At 40.3% G+C, this 18,863-nt stretch overlaps 1 protein-coding gene across 3 annotated transcripts in view; it reads left to right on the top strand.

Annotated features, from left to right (window-relative positions):
• NYAP2 (neuronal tyrosine-phosphorylated phosphoinositide-3-kinase adaptor 2) overlaps positions 1-18,863 on the top strand; it is a 136,787-nt gene that overhangs the window by 66,488 nt on the left and 51,436 nt on the right. For all 3 annotated transcript variants that reach the window (XM_026854627.1, XM_026854626.1, XM_026854629.1), the window contains exon 3: positions 13,011-14,108. In XM_026854627.1, the coding sequence (XP_026710428.1) occupies positions 13,011-14,108 (1,098 nt within the window). The remainder of the gene's footprint in view (positions 1-13,010; positions 14,109-18,863) is intronic.

The following is an 18,863-nucleotide window of genomic DNA, read 5'->3' as shown; positions in this document are numbered from 1 at the left end:
ATGCGCAGTGCTTAGCAGAATCACATCCCAAGAGATTTAAATCTGGCTCCAGGTGAGACCCTGTCATGGCTATCCTCTATTTCATTGGCAGTTTCTTTCTAATGACTGTTTGAACATAGTAGTCTTGGTTGGTGTGCTGGTTTGCTGCTTTCATCTCTTTCATTTGGCTTAATCCTGGATGACATCAAGCAACATATGCCTGACATGGTACAACTGTGTGTGGCACTTCATGCTTTTCAATTTGTAGGTGTGCAAACAGTGCAGTGTTGGGATAACATGTGCAGCAGTGACAGCTCAACAGAGCACAGCTTCCTTTTTGCAGTGCCATCAACTTGCCTGGAGGTCACAGTTTACCAGCCTGGGCTTTTCACAGATGCATAAGGAAAAAAAAAAAAAACAAACAGTAAGCACACACAAATTTTTGTTCTAATTTTAGTGACCATAACTTTGTACTGCTGGCTTGTCAAACAATAAACACATGTTCACAAAGTCCAGTGTAATTTGCAGCTGGCTGCTGGTTCAGGGTGGGGAGAAGCTTACATGTGGGAGATAAAAAGCTGGAATGTGGTGTATTTGACATCATCAAGAGGCATAGCTTAATATCCATGCCAGTGCAGTGGTATATTTGCCATGGCTTCCACCACTTCTTTTAGATAATCATGAATAATACTCTGCCATCAAATTCACAATCAGCTTGCATGTAACGATTGAGTAATCCTAGCTCCTCTTATGCTTAGTAGTAAAACAGAAGCAGTACTGCAAGTACATTACTCGCTGAGCGTAAGTACACCTGGAAAAACTCAAGTCTGTGTTGGGAGCAGTATAAACTTTGGGTTGTTGGCCCTAACAGGGCTTTGTGGGATGAAGAAGATTCCTGACATTTTCTGCTCTATGCACAATTGCAAAAGGAGCGTCTTCCATTTCTTCTTGGTAGAATACTGAAGGATGGGTTGGCTATAAATCTTGCCACAGGATCAGTGTGATGATGCCACAAGTCTCCTCAATTGGGAAAGTTTTAATGGGGCTAGGTTTTTGCTTATGGCAATGGAAGTCTCTTAATACTTGGATTTTGGTGAATAAGATGGTAAACAACCCCTTGATTAAACTAAAGCCAACCCCAAACAACAACAACAACAACAACAAAAAAAAGCAAATACACAAATGTGCACCAAGCACAAGCTTGAAGCTATACCACTAATGTGGTTTCAAAAACTTGATAATCTGTCCAGCCTGTTTATTTTCTTACGAGTTTTTGCAAACAAAAGCATGGAAGCTCAAGGTATTCTATGGTTCTGAATTATTTGTTATTTTCTGATAAAGATGAGATAACTTTTACAGCTGTTGTGATTACATATCTGCAGTGACTAATTGCCATAAGATCCCAGTCCTGCAAATACATGCTTTCATGTGAGTGTTATGCCAAATGGAAACTTCTGTAAATAATACTAATCATCTCCCAGTGGTGTAAGTGGAGGGACAGGGCTCTTCACAACTCTGCCACTGGCTCAGATGACCTTGATAATTTCTCTTGGCACTCAGTGCCCCAGATTTCTCCTTTGTAAAATAGAGTGAGGAGTGCTTTTTTTTTTTTTTTTTTAATGAGATAGTTTGCAATCAACTTATGATCAGACTATTTTTGCTCACAGTCAAAACTTGGGCTAACGAGATGTGTGAGTGCTTTTGTGAACAGCACTGTAGAAAGAGGCTTTTGTGCAGAGAAGGAAATATGTGAAAAAGACTGTCCTTGCTTAATGTGAAATTCCACACATCTGGCAGGGTTTCATTTGTGAACTCAGGGCAGTCACTGTGGAAACAAGGACTTCAAGCAGCTTCTCAGCATAGGAACTGCTCAAATTCCCTTTTCCAACCTCTTGTTGGTATCACTGATGCTGCATTGCATGAATAAGGATGACAGAATCGGGGATTCTGGATTATAGTTCAGCTCTGTGAAATGCTGAATGCCATTGGTTTACAGTACTGACAGTCCTGGGAGATGGTAGGTAACAAGCCCCCTCAGAGTTTAGGCTTTTAGGTGCTGTCCTATACCAGAGGCTGTGCCTCAGCAGTGTGGATGAATTCCTGCAAGGAGCTTTGCTTCTGAGCAACAGCAAAATGAAGCAGGCTGTAAGCATTTGGTTATAGCGATAGCTCCTGGTTTCCTGTGGTTGTGCAACAGCTCATGTGTGAGTGCATCCCTATGTCCTAGTGATAGTGGGAGTAGATGCTAGTTCAGTCTTCATGGGGAACTTCAACAGCTGCAAGAAGGGTTAAACGGAACATTTCTTGCAATGAAAGTTGCTTGATAAGATATGTTACCTGAGAAAACTGACTGGGATAATGGTTTCAGCAGTCACTGGCATTTCACTGGCAAAACCAACATTGGCTTGTCCTTACACCCATGCCATTGTGTTCTGAACTTATTTGACACATTAGGCCTGGCTTAGGGGCTGTGCTGTAAGGTTGAGTGGGTCAAAATTGTAAGTAAATGGAAAGGAGAATGGAAAAAATGGAAGGAAAGGAGAAAAAGGGGAAGAGAAGGGGAGTGCTGCATGTGTGCTCACTTCAAACACAGTGTGGAGTGGAAGAGACAAGGGGAAATAACAATGCACTTCATTCAAGTAAAGAGCTTTTGGGAGAAAATTATGATCTTGGCTCTCTCAATTCAGTCATACTCTGGTAGCTGATGCCTGCATCTTCCATTAGATAGTGGCTAAGATCTTTTAGCCTGTGACACTGGTCTTGCTTTACTTGCCTTTCATTTATCTCAGCTTTCCAAAAATTTTTGCTAGAAAGCTCTACTTTTCCTCATCGTTCCATCTTCTGTCTTCTCTTCTTGGTCTTTTTTCCCTTTTTTTGCAGGATGCTAGTTTTTAATCAAGTCTCTTGTTCCCAATAGTTCTGCCTGAGAGTTGAACTGAACAGGTTCTGCAGTCGTGGGTGAGGTAGGAACAGCTTCTGGCAGAAATTTCTCTGTTCTTTTTTGTGCTCCATCTTTGTCTTTTCATCCTTCATCTCACTTCTCAGGTGGCAAAATGAGGTTAAGCCTGGCATTTGAAACAGGAGGGGGCTCTCCCAAAGCTTCTCTGGAACTGCGTACAACACTGTCAAAACGGTACTGCACACTGCAGCCATATCAGGTGAATTTATGGTGATTAGGCCTGGCTGCATGACACTTAGAGATCAACACCATAATAATAATAATAATAATAATAATAATAATAATAATAATAATAATAATAATAATAATAATAATAATAATAATAATAATAATAATAATAATAATAATAATAATAATAATAGGCTCTACTAGTTTCACTAGACCACTCTGCAAATAAATGCAAGATGAAATGATAGATGCCAGGCGCACAGAGAAGCTCTGAGTGGGAGGCAGCTGATAACGTGTGGCTTGTCTGTAATTTTGTCAACACTTTATTTAGAGTTGTGGAGGAGAGAGGACTCACCCCCATGGGGATGGAAGTAAAATGAATAGCTGTGAGGTGCTTTTCCTAAAGCTGATTACACAATTTCAGTAACACTCAGCCTCTGACCACAGAGCTGTTACATGTCCAGGCACTCCTGCCTGCCTGTAAGCTGCTCTGACAATGCTCTGTTCACTGCAGCTATCAGTTTATTCACCCAAAAGATGCTCAGTGACGACCTGCAGGAACTGCTTCTGCAGGGTCACCTTGGGTCCTTTTGGTAGAGGCAAGCCTACCCCTTTAGATGAACTCTTGTTCATTGAGGCTTATTTGCTTTCTTGATGGTCCAGCTGCAGTGACTCATTTGACCCCTGCAATCAACCTTGTGCTTTGTTTTGAAATGTGAGCTCCGTGGTGGAAGGGCCTGACGGATGTGTCATTCTTCAGCAACAAGAAGCTTTTTATACAGTGGCCTCAAGGAAAATAATTGCACAAAGCCCTCAGAATTTCTGGGGGAGAGGAGGTTAGTGAAATCTGGTGGTTCCTTGTCACTGATGGGAGACACTGAGCAAGAAGAGCAGCATTTGTGGGGCTGCTGTGCTTGTGGAATAATTGGACACAATACATTTCATGTTGGAGTCCCCAAGAGGTCAGTATTATACACAATATCACCTTGGTAGGTCTGCTGGCTTGATTTAATGGGCTGCAATTATTTTAGAAGCCTGGCAAACAGATTGCTACTTATGTAAGCAAATAATGGATTTGACCTACTTATTTTATCTGTAAATAGAAGATAGGCATTACTGTGGATCTAAAAAATGAAAAGTCTCATATCACTGGACAAATTATTCAAGTCTTTGCATATAGTCATCGCAAGTGTTCTGGACAGGATGTTTGTGAACCAAAGCAACAATTAAATCAGGTGAGCAAAACCAGACTATTTTTCTAGATAAATGAAGTAGGTGAGCTAAACTTACTGTTTCATTAAGATCTGTTTCTCTAGATTGATTTTCTTCTTTCCCTTTTTTCCATGTAAATCATCTCAGAGTCCACTGTTTGGGTGCAGGTAGTGAATTTAGAAATCACCCAGAGCAAGGAACTCATGCAGAGATCAGTTTCATTTGGCCTCTCTATGAGTGCTGGGTCAGAAAGCCTCTGTACCATCCCCTCTCAAAGAAGCTCATGAAAGTCCAGCAAATGATTTCCCACATCATTTCTCTCAGCTACGATAGCTAGTAATTAATAGCAGTATTGTTCCTGTGGAGCCAGGAGTTGCATTCAGACTGGAGTATGCCTTTGTTTTACATGAGCACTGCCAAGTGATACCAGAGGCCTTCAGCATCCTTTGGGCAGCAGATAATATATAAATATGCAGCTCAGCCCTCAAAGGCCTACAGGTATAGTGGTGTCCACTACATACCATGCTCATATGACGTAGATGTCTAGGGCACATATCCATGGGACTTAGCTCTTCACACATACCCAGAAGCATCCCTTCCTGAGCAGATCTTTTCTTTCTGCAGGTCAACAGAAATGCTGCTGCACTTGCAGTCATCATGCAGCAGTCTGTTAGAAACTCAGTCAGACAACATACAGAGCCTCACCATCTTCTACGTGATATTCAGGGAATGAGCTGGGCAGCTACAGAGAGGAAGAGGGGGCAGAAGCACAGGATGACAGCTATATGAGAACTGGGCTCTAATAGCTGCACTGCAATGAAGATGCTGGGTGAGGGGTGGCGGGGGCTGATGTCGCCCATCGTTCCCGGCGTGAAATGCAGTCACTTTGTGGGTAACTGTAAGAATAGAGTGATAACAGTTAATTTACAGTAAAACAGTGAAAGCTGTTCAGGCTTCGTCTCCAAGATGACAGTCAAGATACCATAAATGTTGCTTTAAAACTGAAGGGCTTTACTCATGCTGCTGATCTGTGGCTGTTTTTCCATACTCTGTTGTGACTGTGTTTAACTCTTCGGTGCTCCAACTCTGTACAGGTTCCCACAGTAGAGCACTAGAGCCACCCACAAGCAAGCACATATGCTTTGTAAATTAATTTCTTTGTGAGCATGATTCAGTAGTGCTATTTGCATACTCTTCATGTAATTCATCTAATGATGCTTGTGATTGATAAATTTCCTGTGCCAATTGCCTTTCTATAGCTAGAATTCCGTCAGATTATATACAGTTACCGAATTTTTTATTGCTACTGCTGCACTGGCTACAAAACCTCTTTCACATATGCAGACTACAGGCTATCTGAAACAGAACAAACCAGCACTTCAGCAATACTGGTTGCATGTGTGGGCAGTGTGAGGATCCTTTACTCAGATTCCCACTTTCCCAGTGATCCTCCCACCTCTCCATCTTCAGAGACACATTCCACTGGAACTGCTGTAACTTATATCCATATAATGCCATAGATCCTGGCCTCTTGTGTCTGGGCATATTAGTTCAAGGATATTTTTCTAAATGGACACTCAGAAATCATTCCAACCTAAGAGAAGTTACTGTGAGATTTTTTTGTTTGCCTCCATTTGCATTTAGTTCATCAGTTTTCCTATAAAAGGATGATTCAAATTGACTTTTCTTTCTTATCCAAAATCTTGCTTTTTCTGCCTTTTCAGGGCTGTGCTGACTGACAATAACTTAGCTTCTGTGAATAGTACAGAAGACTTGATTGCAAATAATCTATAATTATTTCTCAAACACCCTCTTTTTTTCTTTGCCCATTCCATGTTATCTGGAAAAATCAGAGACATCAATTACTCATTCTCTAAAAGAACCAGCATGTAAAGCTCGAAATATATGGAAGCATGAGGCTGGGCATTCACTAGGAGACTTAGTCACTTTATAATTTTGGACACCTTTTTACTGTGAGAAAAAGTAATAAGCAGAGCTCAGTGTGTCAGGAGATGCACAGAGAAGTGGAGGGCCATGGAGGAGAAAACCTGGAAGTCAGTCTGCTCTGGAGCATGGCAGTTTTGGGAGAGACTCTCTCCAGCATGCTGATACTCAGAAGTTTTTGAAATGTCCTGGCGTCTCGGGCTCTGTTCTCACCTTGATCATGCAGAGCAAAGGGCCTGCAGCCCGCACTGTGCTGGGAGGAGGCTCTGGTGGCAGGGCAGTTAGTGCAGTAGGCTGGCGTTTGTGAATCCTAGAAAGGTATGGCTACCTTGGCATATGCAGCATGTAAGGAGCCGTGGTGTTGGGGTTGAGAATTTGGGCTTGTGGCTCAGATACACAGCCTTAAGCTGAATCTGGCAGGAGCATGTCTTCAACCGTGTTGCCTAGCAGTTGCAGTAGTTGTATTGATGGATTAATGCAGAACTAAATTAAACTGCAGGGCCCAACTCTGCTCATTGTTATACTGGTGTTTAATTCTGGAATATCACTACTGAAGCCACTAGGTTTCCACCACTTTGAATTAGAGCAGAAATCAATCATTTTAAAAGCTGAAAGAAGTTGTAGCCAAAATAAAGGGACTTGAATACTTTTGAAGAAGTCTCCTTAATCATAGCCTTGAGACATCTGAGTAGCATGTCGGTATTATTTTATGATACTGTCTTTTAGTCATTTCATTTTCAGTATAGTTTTGTCCTCTTTTAAATGCCCAAATAATTTCCAGGAACAGCTAATAGATCCAGGAGGGGGAAGAAATATATACTGCATGGAATCATTGTGCCGAAACCACCTATTGCTTTCAAAGCTGTTTGAATGAATGAGAGGGTTCTTTTATTCCTTCCATGTTCTTTCCCTCTTTGCTTTTTCCTACTAGCATCTTTTAGAAAAGAAAAAGGTAACCTGCAGGGAAAGGATTTGTGTTCATGAGGACAATGCTATTTTGAAAACCATTTTTTTTTCATGGCAGACATGTTCTCTGATGTTACTTCAATCTAGTGAAGATAGTTTCTATAGTCGTTTGCTAAGATACATCGTTGTGTGTATTTTTATGGCTGTTCACAGTGTAGGAACATTTGCCTACAAAACTTCCTCAGAGAAGAAAAGATGCACGTTCAACACTGCATGTCTCCAGTAGATAAATTTGAATTTGTTCTTGTTTTCTACTGTTGCTTCCAATGATGGGAACCACTGTGCAAGAATTAATATAAAGAAATAAATTAAAATAAAAACCTTGCATAATATATCTTAGAGCTTAAAATGGCAAAAAATAGGTGGCAAAAAGTAGTATTAAGAGGTAAAATGACAGGCGAGGCCCTGTGGCCTGTGACAAAGGGATGAATTAAACTCAGGTCTCCTGAGTGTCGATCTTTTGCACAGTTCAGAGGACTGTGCCTTTTTTAATTCAGTTTCACTAAGAATATTCAAACTTCATCCACAGAGATAATGAAATCCAATCCAATATAAGCACTGGTGCACAAATGAACTTAAGAACATGTGTAACTTTGAACAAGGAGTTCATTTCATTAAAGCCAGTGGGGTTACCCGTGATCTTGAACTTACACACACATATATAGGTCTGTGCTACCCTGGAGCTGGATTTTCTCTGTTGAATTATGGGATGTAAATCAGCATCTGTGCATCTTTGATTCAGTATCCAGCATATTCAGGGTTTAATTAAAGAAATTCTATTTCCTCTCACTCCTGGAGGCTTTTTTTTTTTGATAGAGGTACACCTCAAAATACAGCAAGATTAATTTCTTTTGCATTTAAAGTAACATTTTTAAGAATTTAAAAAATTTCTAGGCCCCAGATCATTCCTTCATTTAGACAGAAATCGTATACTACAGACTCTGGTAGAAATTGAAAGGAAGGAATTTTCCCGTTACATGTATTTTTGTTCTGTTTGTTACAGTGAACAGCACAATAAATCGACTTGGTCTCTGAACTGCAAAAACTGGTAAACACCCAAAGGTCAACATAAAATTACAAAATTCATTTTAGTGTTTAGACATTTTCACTCATTGCTTATACAGTGAGCAAATAATAAAAACCAATCTGGTAACACATTTTCATATTTCAGTCTCTCCTTAAAGAGTAAAAAAATACTTCAGAAGGATAAGATGACCAGAAGCATTCTGTATTTCCAAAATTAACTATGGAAGGCAGATAATCCGGGCATGTCTGAAAGCTACGCGTAACCTTTGCGCTACAAATATCTCATTTCAAAAATGTCATATTCTGCTTATTCAGTAGGGCTTCTGTAAGGCTATTTTAAGCGCTGTGCTTTGTACTTCTAGATGAGAACTGAAGTTATTAGAACCAACATCTTTTGTTTCACTTGCAGTTTATTAGAGCTAGATAACTGCTTGGTAGTAGGATGCTATTAAACACTGAGTGTTTCTGCCCGAGCAGTGTCAACTCCATGAAGTTCAGTTTTGTTTGCAAGGATCATCATGCCTCCAGTTTATCAACTGTGATGTTTTGAGTAGTTCTGATGCAAAAAAGGAGCTGCCAGTATGGCACCCTGTGCTCCCGCAGCCGGAGCAGCTCCTGTGAGGGCAGAGGACCACACAGCAGTTGCTGAGCTATCTTCTGATTGCCTCCGGTCTGCTCGAACTCCTCACAGTCTTGCATTTGTGTGTGTCTGTAGTAGAAGTGCTCACCAGATCTTTGTGGAGCACTTTGACATGGCTGTTTAAGGGAACTTGGACCTGGCAGGGAGAGAAATATTCCTTACTTTCATTTCTTCCATTTAGCTTTGGATTGAGCCCCGTGTGCTCTGATGTATGAGTGGCAGAGTCTCAAGGCAAGTTACAGACGACAGTTGCACCAAGGACATAGTAATCCATGTTGAAAAGCACTTAATTACTCCATGTTTAGAGCAGACAACACGACAGTATGTGTATCACCAATATGTCAGCATGGTTTGCTTTTCATAGGAGTTTATGTTCCCAGCAGGCACCGAATGCTTTTTCTGCATGATAAATGTCAAGTACTTAAAGCAATCTTGCCCATTCCTCTCTGGAGATTGCCAAATAATCTCCTTTCATTGGCTATGGGATCTTGCCAGGGCTTCTGCATTCATGCACATTTATCCTTGCCAAATGTTGGTAACACAGGAACTGTACAAATACTCCCTGCTCCTTTCATTAGCTTTGCACAGCTCTGTTCAGTTGCAGGATTCCTCTTTTATTTCTCCGTTATTCCGGGCTGGAGTGGTAATTCATGATCCGTATTCCATTATCAGGTGTGCTGTAGAGTTCGGCCCTTGCCGTGGACCTGTGTTTCAGAGTAGGAACCTTTGTTAAATAAACATAAGTGTCTTGCATCATAACCTTCTTAAACCTAATTCAGTTTGCCTCCTGAGTGCCCCACTGCACCTGAGGGGAGTTCCCAGTAGGTGTTGAGCAGTTCCTCTGTTTCCAGTCACAATATTTACCCCATCATTTACCTGTGTATTTTCTCTAGAAAATCTTGTAGTACCAAATGTTCCTGCTCTGTGTAGCATATAGGAGGTAACTTTATACCTTTATAAGGTTTATAAAATATTTAAAGCATTTAGTTTTCAATTTTAGTTTGAAAAGACCAGTTTGTCAAGGAGAGAAAAAGATCTCAGTAGCATACCAGATCCTGGAAACAGATGCTTTAATAAAATAACTGTGGCAGAGGAAAAAAAGCTTTCAATAGAAAATGGAAACTAAATCTTTCACCTTGTCATGTTTTACTCCATGTATTGTACAGCAAGAGTGGGTCATTTGACCTTTTTGTTGATAATGTCACCAAGATATTTTAGGCTAATGCTACACATCATGCAATGGCAGATGAGAATGCTGTGTGTGTCATAGCGGCACTTAATTTCAACCCGTGCAAATATACTTTATAAGACTAGATGGAGAATGTCAGTCATTTTTCCATGACATTTCTCATTTTCTAGTCTGTAATGTAATAACTTGTGAATATTGTATATGCAAACCCCAACATCTAAGGACAGGTCTAGACCTCATGGCAGAATCTCATCAGTTGAATAAAAACTGAAAATGAAAGAGGGAGAGAGGTAAAATATGCTGTTTCTAGCAATTTGTTTGAAAACACAGTACTCTTAACCACTTTTAGCTATTTTTACGTAAAAATATCCGTTAATGCTAGCCTTGAATGACCTCCAGCACAACAGCATCTTTTGATTACTTTGTCCATCGTTATCATCTCTCCAGATAAAGAGATGTCGGAGTGGTGATATGGCTGTGAGACAGAGCACGTTCTCAGTGTGACACCCGTGGCATAGGGAACAGGGGCTGAGGTAGGCAGAGGAGCAGAAAACATTTGTATCTCAGGTATTCATCAAGGATGATAGCATGATGCATAAGGAATTGAAGACCGTGATTAGCCTCTGTATACAAAATACACCTTTTCCAAACGCAGCCAAGTCTGTAACCCTTTAGCCAGTCTAAAGCAGAGTTCAGGTCCTGGGCAACATGTTCAGAAATGCTCAGGCAGTTTGTGCCACTCTCATTGACTATCTCTTTATTTTAATGACACCAGTCTGAAAAGATTGCTTTTACCAGGCTTGTAAATCAGATTAGCAGAGGTGTGGAGCATGGACTGAGATCAACTTTATGTCAGTAGAAGTTATATGAACATTATACACAAATAACAGACTAAACAAAAAGGAAATAGTGATTTAGCTAGAAGCACAGTAAAAAAAATCTGCTAGTATTGTCAAATAACATCAGGAGTAATATTTTCTGCAAAGCCCAAATGATTCTGGTAGCCTACATCTTATTCCCAAAAGTCTATACTAATACATTCAAGAAAATTAATTTGGGTTAATTAAAAAGACAAATTTAAAGTGCATTAGAATATATCCACATAGTGAAAAACTACCAAGCTACCAAATGCTCTTATCTGTGGTAGCTTTTTCATGTCCCCAGCCTGCTGCAAAGTGGAACACATTAATTGGAACCATCTTGAAAGCATATAATTTTTTGAGGTTGTTTTGTTGTTTGGGTTTTTGGGGTTTTTTTGTTTTGGCTTTTTTTTTTTTCATTCTGGCAAGGTTTCTTTTTCTTCCTTTTTTTGTACCTTAGTTATACATTAAGCTTAAACAAATGATGAGCAGTGGTCTCACTGCTTCATATATGTGCACACAGGTATGTTGACAGCTCCTTATTCCCAAACAAAACTGGAATCTTGTTTAACATCTGCCTTTATTACTATGTCTTGTGAAAACTGAAGTGGGGTTATTTAGCAGAGCAGAAAAGTGATAACACTATATTTGAATCCTCTTCTGATGCTGACCAAGTCACGTTAGTAGGATGCTGTAAAGCAGGCATCTTCCAGCCCCGAGCCAGCATCCTCACAGACTGTCAAAACATTGTCTTTCAGCTGGCAGAGCAGTGCCTTGCTTGCTGGCTTTTGTAATACATCTGAGGTTGTTTCTAAAAGAGGGTTTTTAACTCCACGAGCGCTGCCTGCTTGGTTTAACATTAGAAATTTGCTGGCTGTTTTCTGATGGGTCAGCAGAGGTGCCTGGAAATTTCGCTGAGTGCTGAGTTTGCAGTGGCAGATCTGTAGCAGTGAATTGTGAGAGGCACAGTTTGGAAAGACATGAAAGCTGCCATTATAAACTGCGTTGTAGTTTAGGAATTTTTTTTAAATTTTAAATTTTAAAAACTTACCAATGAGATACCAAGGCTTTCAATGCAAGAACTATTTACCCTATAGGAATATAAATTAGATTTAGTGTATGTGGTAAATTTTGTTTCTGAAAAAGTTTGTTGAGTCCACTTAGGATAAAAACTGACTTCACCCAAGCATTTAATGAGACATTTTATTAACCCCAACTTTTAATGAGATGTTTTATTAACTATTTATGCAAAGTAAATGAAATGCAATTTCCTTAAGTTTCTTTACTGTTTAATTCATAAAGGATAATTTCTAAGAAACCCTTGACCTCTCATTTCAAATGAATTTCATCACAGTGTTTTGATTTATTATTATTTCAAAGACAAAATGGTCTATTGTTTATGTTTGGGAAGGATCTGAATCTGTGAGATACTTTTCTTCCCCTTGACTTCACTGAAGTCTCATTAATTCATAGGCTAGGGTCCTGATAAATGATTAGGATTATCCCAACAGCAAATTTTGCAGTATTTGTATGTGAGTTCTTTCTCAGTCAGTGCTGAGAGAATTGTTGTGCTTTATGCAAGAAGTTACTATTAATAAAAAGGCCTTGATTCATCACTGTGTCACTGCAGTTACATCACTGTCATTCCAGTATGAATGTCTGGGATCTTAACTGTTCTCTTGCAGTCATAAGGAGTTCATTTGGATATTTTGTTTTTTGGCAACTCTTTGGGTCTTTAAAATCCCACAGTGATACTTGAAAAGCATAATATTTAAAACCAGAAAGTCCCCTGTCCAAAGAGTTTGGGAGAGAACAGATGTCTGGGAGGAAGGGAAGTGCTCGCTAGCTACTTAATACTGGAGTGTCAGAACATTCTGGGGGAAGATTAGTAGTGTTTTGAATAAGGTATTATTTTTATAGTGTTCTACTGATGTAAAACCAGAGAAAACCAGCAATGGGCTGGTCTCAGGAAATCCATTCTAGAATTGTGACACTGGAACAGAGATCCTGTAGTTGGCAAAGTGTGTTACATGCTTCTCATGACTTTATATTTTGTTCTGTTTTCAGTGTCAGCCAAACCAAGACCTCACAGTGATGAATACACAAAGAAGATTCCACCTCCTAAGCCGAAACGAAATCCAAACACTCAGCTAAGCACATCTTTTGATGAAACGTATATCAAAAAGCACGGCCCTATGAAGACAACGCTCACTAGGGATGCCTCTTTATCGCAGGTCAGCAGTCCTGCCCCAGACACAGAAGAAGAAGAGCCTGTTTATATTGAAATGGTTGGGAATATTCTCAGAGACTTCAAAAAAGATGACGATGACCAAAGTGAAGCAGTCTATGAGGAGATGAAGTATCCTATATTTGATGATGTAGGCCAAGATTCAAAATGTCAGTGTGAATATGACCATCACACTTGTTCTTCTCAGTGTGCTACTCCCACAGTGCCTGACCTAGATTTCACCAAGTCTTCAGTGCCATCTACTCCCAAGGGCTTGCTTTGTGATATACCCCCGCCATTTCCAAATCTGCTTTCTCACAGACCTCCACTGCTGGTGTTCCCACCAGCACCAGTGCAGTGTTCCCCAAATTCTGATGAGTCTCCTTTAACTCCGCTAGAGGTCACAAAGCTTCCCGTTTTAGAAAATGTGTCTTACATCAAACAACAAGCTGGAGCTTCTCCATCTTCACTGCCACCTCATACACCAGGCCATCAAAAGCTGGAGAAAGACCAGACAGTATCTCATGGAACTAGCACCCCTGGGCACACCTCCTCACCTCCTCATCCTTCTACCTTATACAGAACACAGTCTCCACATGGTTATCCTAAAAGTCACTCTGCCTCACCTTCTCCTGTCAGTATGGGTAGGTCTCTTACCCCCTTAAGCCTCAAAAGACCTCCACCTTATGACTCTGTACATTCAGGAAGTCTCTCAAGAAGCTCTCCATCAGTGCCTCATTCTACAGCCAGAAACACATTGCAAGAAGGAGGAAAGATGGTAAATGCCTCGGTCAGTACCTACGGGTCATCGTCTCAGAGTGGTTCCCGTTCTCGGACGCCCACCAGTCCTCTGGAGGAACTAACCAGTCTCTTTACCTCAGGACGAAGTCTCCTGAGGAAGTCCTCCAGTGGCAGAAGATCTAAGGAACCTGCAGAAAGTAAGTTCTTGATGTAATTTTTCCTTGATCTTTCATAATAGTATCTTTCACTATACTTTACTAAATCAAATGTTTGCAAAAATCAAACACCTCAGAAGTCTGAATTCCTTTCATACATTTCTTGGAAGAAAAGTGATTATAGTTAAGATTGCTTTAGTCTTCATATCGTTATATTTTTAAGATTTTCAGGTATGCATACTGCTCTACAGAAGTACAATTCATGGCTTGGTCTTGCAAAAGGAGCCAGTTTTCATTAACTTTTCCACAGCTGTAAGTATCCTGTGTGAGTTGGGATCTTCCCACCATGTCACATCCTCCCTTTCTTGATGGGTGCTAAGACATAGTAATTGTCCAGGCAGCTTATAGAAAAACAACCAAACAGTAGTTGTTTTTTGGCAAAGATCCACCATCACCAAAGATCCACTATCGCCAAAAATCGCCATTAACTTGGCCAGTGATCACGGAGTGTATGATGGTAACCAGACATAGCAGTTTAAACCGTTCCTCTCCTCCCACTGCCTCCTTCTGTACTGTGCCTCAGAGTATCTCTTTCAGCTGTGCTAGTGTGACTGGTTGGGAGGCCGTACTGTGAACTGATCTGAAAAACAACATGACCTATAAAGCATTATCTACACACAAAGAAAAGCAGGGAAGGAAGTTGTGCAGGAAAACCTTAAGCCAATATTGACTTTTCATATGCTGTACCATAAAATCATTGTCCCATATGCATTCAGGTTTAACAATGTACACCTATTTCTGAGCTGGTGAAATACGGAAACTCCTGATGAAGTTGGCAGGAGTCACAGGTGTGAGTGAAAGCAGAGCCTGGCACCAGTACTTCTGTTGCAAAAATGTTCTTATTCAGTGGTGCCAAAGACAATGTCTTGCAATGGAAGGTAGCTGTAACACCTTTTGTAAGAGTGCAAAGTGAGCTCAGTATGCTTTCTCCTCCAACTTCAGTAAAATCAGTTTATGACTTTGAATTCTCAACACCTGCCTAATGGAAAGGCTCTCTTTGGAGAACAGCTGATTTTATGTTTGCGTAAGTGCTATATTACACCTATTTGGCAGCTGTAACATATTAAATATGATGTGATAAACTACGCTGGTTTACACCTGATAAAGGTGTTCTGGTTTCCAGGCTATCACATCACTGCAGAAGAGAAGCGAGTTCTGCACTGCCTTTCTGCTTGGGTTTGTGCCGCTCTGTTACATCACTCATTGGCATGTGGTCCCATCACTTTGAGGCACGCTCAGGGGGCTCGCAAGAACACCTCCTCTGGGTTTTCATGGGCAGAGGTTGCTTGCCTTGCACCTCTGCAACTGAATGAGTACATGCAAACATGTAAGTATGTATGGAGAAGCTTGGTAGCAATGGTTTAGGTCAGCATACAGAGAATTCCTCCTGATTCATAGACTCCACTGCCCCGGCCTCAGCAGTTTTATTCTTATTTATCTCTGTAAATCAGGAATAAAGTCTGTGAAATCAGAAGTGGAGGTGAGAATGGAGTTAGCAGGATACTGAGCATACGAGTTGGTGCAGCAGTTTGCTTAATTTGGCTTTAATATTTTTGTGGCCTGCAGTCATAAATACTGTTTTATGGAAGTCATAGCTCCATGATTCAGTAGGGTTTCACTAAGAGATTACAGTAATAAAAATACAATAATGCCAGATTTGTGTGCTGGATGGAAGCAAGTTTGTACCTAAAAGGCAAGATGATTCTTGTAATGGGGAACAATTATGAGAGATGTGATGTGACCTTTATAAATAATTACAGTGAAGTGGTAGGGAGATTTTGGCAAAGTGCAGACAATATTGAACATTATTAAACATACTTCTTATTCATAAGCGAGCAAAAATCCCCTGTAAGCCCCATGCTACACGAGACATACCTGGTGGACTTTGTAAGCTGGACCATTTTATGCTCACCAAGATAGGCAGAAGTACCAGGTTTGGAACCTATAGAGATTCCTGCAGTGAATGTGGCAAGTCCTGGGAAATTTCAGCAAATCTGTGCTGCTCTCTCATACCTACCTCCAGAAGGATATTCTCTATATTCCACTTGACTGAAGTTGGATAAAGATCTTTCAAGGGACTTTTCACTGATAAATTTAAAATAAATCATATCCTGCAGATCTGTACCAAGAACAGCTCTCTTCTTGGCCTCTTCTTGACCTCTCAAGGAGCATTCTGTTTGCTCCTTAGGAACTAGAAATGTGCTCCTTATTGGTTATGAATGGTAAAACAAGAGAGATATGAAATAGAAACTGTTCATTTACTTTAAGGACAAAACATTCATGTGATAAATAGACACCAGTGGTGAAAAGACTCTGGAGTGCAGCTGTGTTGAGTAAATGAACAGACTGCCCATCTAATCCGATTGTAATTTGTCTGGTATTTACATTATGACTTAATCCTGTGGGATTACTGCACTGAGCAAAAACCAGGTTTGTTCTCAGATATTACAGAAGTAGAAAACACTCCAAGATTTATAGAAAACACATGCAGGTCTAGCTTTTTATCTTTCTATTCTACATTGAAATAATCCACCATAAAGAATCTAAACTGGAATTTGAATGTAAAATCTGAACAGACTGTCATACTTACATGCCACGATTATACATAGTGATAGATAGTGTACACTGGATTAATCATATGATCATAAAGAAATCTTGGTTCTGCAAAATTAGACTGGAAGCTTAAGGCACTTGTACAGTTCTGGATTCTTTCATTTTTAAGCTACGGGAGAGCAAATGCATAGCATAGGCCTAACTGGGACTGCAGTGGTTTTATAGTTGTCACTTCAGCGTAATTTGCTCTCAGCATATAGAAAGATTTCCAGAATCTAGAGGATAATAAACACACACACACACACAAGAAGCTATCTTAGGAAGTCATGCTAGGAAACTAAGAATATTTGCTTCTAAAATATAAAATTATTCTGAGCACATCTCAAGCAACTTTCTCATTGAATCCTCCAAGAATCAGCCCTCTGTGACTTGTCTGAAGCTCGCACTGCCATATGCTAGTCAAAAAAAGCGCACAATACTACATTTTATATTCAGCTGAGTGTGTTTGGAAAATATTGCAGCAGTTAAAGAAAAAATTCTCTCTCATCTTTATTGTTATTACTGCAACAGACTGTGGAAATTTGGCATTTGAGTCCAAACTCAGAATATAATCCCTGGTTTTTAATTGGTGGCATTTTTGAGTGGGTTTCTTTCTGAGGAGGGGGGACTGCACAGACCTTATTTCTAGTCAGCAGCTTTAATATACAAGCAAAATTGCCCTTGTAGCCTTTCTGTATTATTTTCTTTACTTTTCTGCCATGTTTCCTTTTTTATCCCCCTCCATTTTATTCCTATAGAGTTCACTGGAATTTCATTATGGGGAAACTGGGATAAATCAGTGGTACTAAGGAGATTGTCACCTCAGGGCCATGTTTTCTGAGGATTTGAGGTTCTGTTGAAGCCCCAGACATATTGCTGAATGCAGTCAGCATCCACTGACTGTAACTGTGATGTGCGTATCTGGATTTTATAAGCAGCTATGTTATTGTGCTATGTTCTTCTAAAAATCCTCTTGTGTGCTGTTAGCATCTTAAATATGCATTACAGCACAATTATGAAGGTGGGGAGCAAAGAACAAATAAAAAGAAATTGTGAGGCCAAATCAGAAATGAAAAAATTAGTGGAAGATGATCAAAAAGAAAGGTAGAAAGATGGAGAGAACCCCTACAGAAAACTGAAAAAGGATGTAGAGCATGAAGAGTGGAGAAGATAGATATTATTGTCATCGCCTGTTCTTTAGCCCTTCCTCCTTTTGTGTGGGATAACATGGTAGTATGCCCTAACAGGTGGCAGAACCCTGTGAAATACATCAGACCTTAAGAGGTTAGAGGGAAAGTATTTAAAGAGTACAAACACTGCCTGGTGTCCTTGGGCTGCTGCGGTGTGTCCTTTTCTAATACAGCTGGAAGGTGTTTAAGTATGACCGCTCAGTCCAGCTGCGTTGAATGACACATTCCCTTTGCTTTTAGCATATGCCCTGAGTGCTCATGTTACCCTTGTCCTTCAGTAAAGAGGGAATTGCAGAAAGAGAGAGATGGAACGGTCTTCAGATTTTCTGGAACTGTATTTGCTATCTCTGTCTTTTCTGTACCATAGAAACGTGCTGTACTCTGTGAAAATATAGAACTGAAGTCATGTGCCTATAGGCATACCCACATCCTAAACAGCAAAACGGAGAAGCTGCTGGTGTGCATCTGAACTGTGCTTACTTCAAGGCAGTACATTTTTTACATCCTTTCCCAGGACCAGCTCTCTATGTATTGGTTGTTTCCATTTGTTTAGGCTTCAGTTTCCTCATCATTTCCTGGGAACTTTGTGCCTGTGTTGAGCAAGTATTGCAAATATTCATCCTAATGAACTGCACAACAGAATACTTACCTCTGCTGTGTGCCCTGACTCTGTGCGCGAGGCGTGAGATCCGGGCACATGATGCACAGCAGCTCATTGCTCTTTTCCTTAGCTGCTCTGCAGGGCTTTGTAGCTGCTTTGGCTTTTGCCTACAGCGAGTTTCACTCTTTAGCTTCTAGTCACGTATAGGGAGGAAATTTGTGAACGTGCTACTATGAAAAACCCGCTAAAGTCATAGAAAATTGGGATAATTATTAACATTTTCTGTTCCTGGCTGGTACCCACTGCACTAGAAATCTAAAACATTTTATTATAAGCTGTCAAATGGGGGGGGGG

This window comes from Athene cunicularia, assembly GCF_003259725.1.
Source record: "Athene cunicularia isolate RWA chromosome 9 unlocalized genomic scaffold, athCun1 chr9_part1, whole genome shotgun sequence".
In the NCBI taxonomy this organism is placed as follows: Eukaryota; Metazoa; Chordata; class Aves; order Strigiformes; family Strigidae; genus Athene; species Athene cunicularia.
This window is presented reverse-complemented; position numbering and strand designations above follow the sequence as displayed.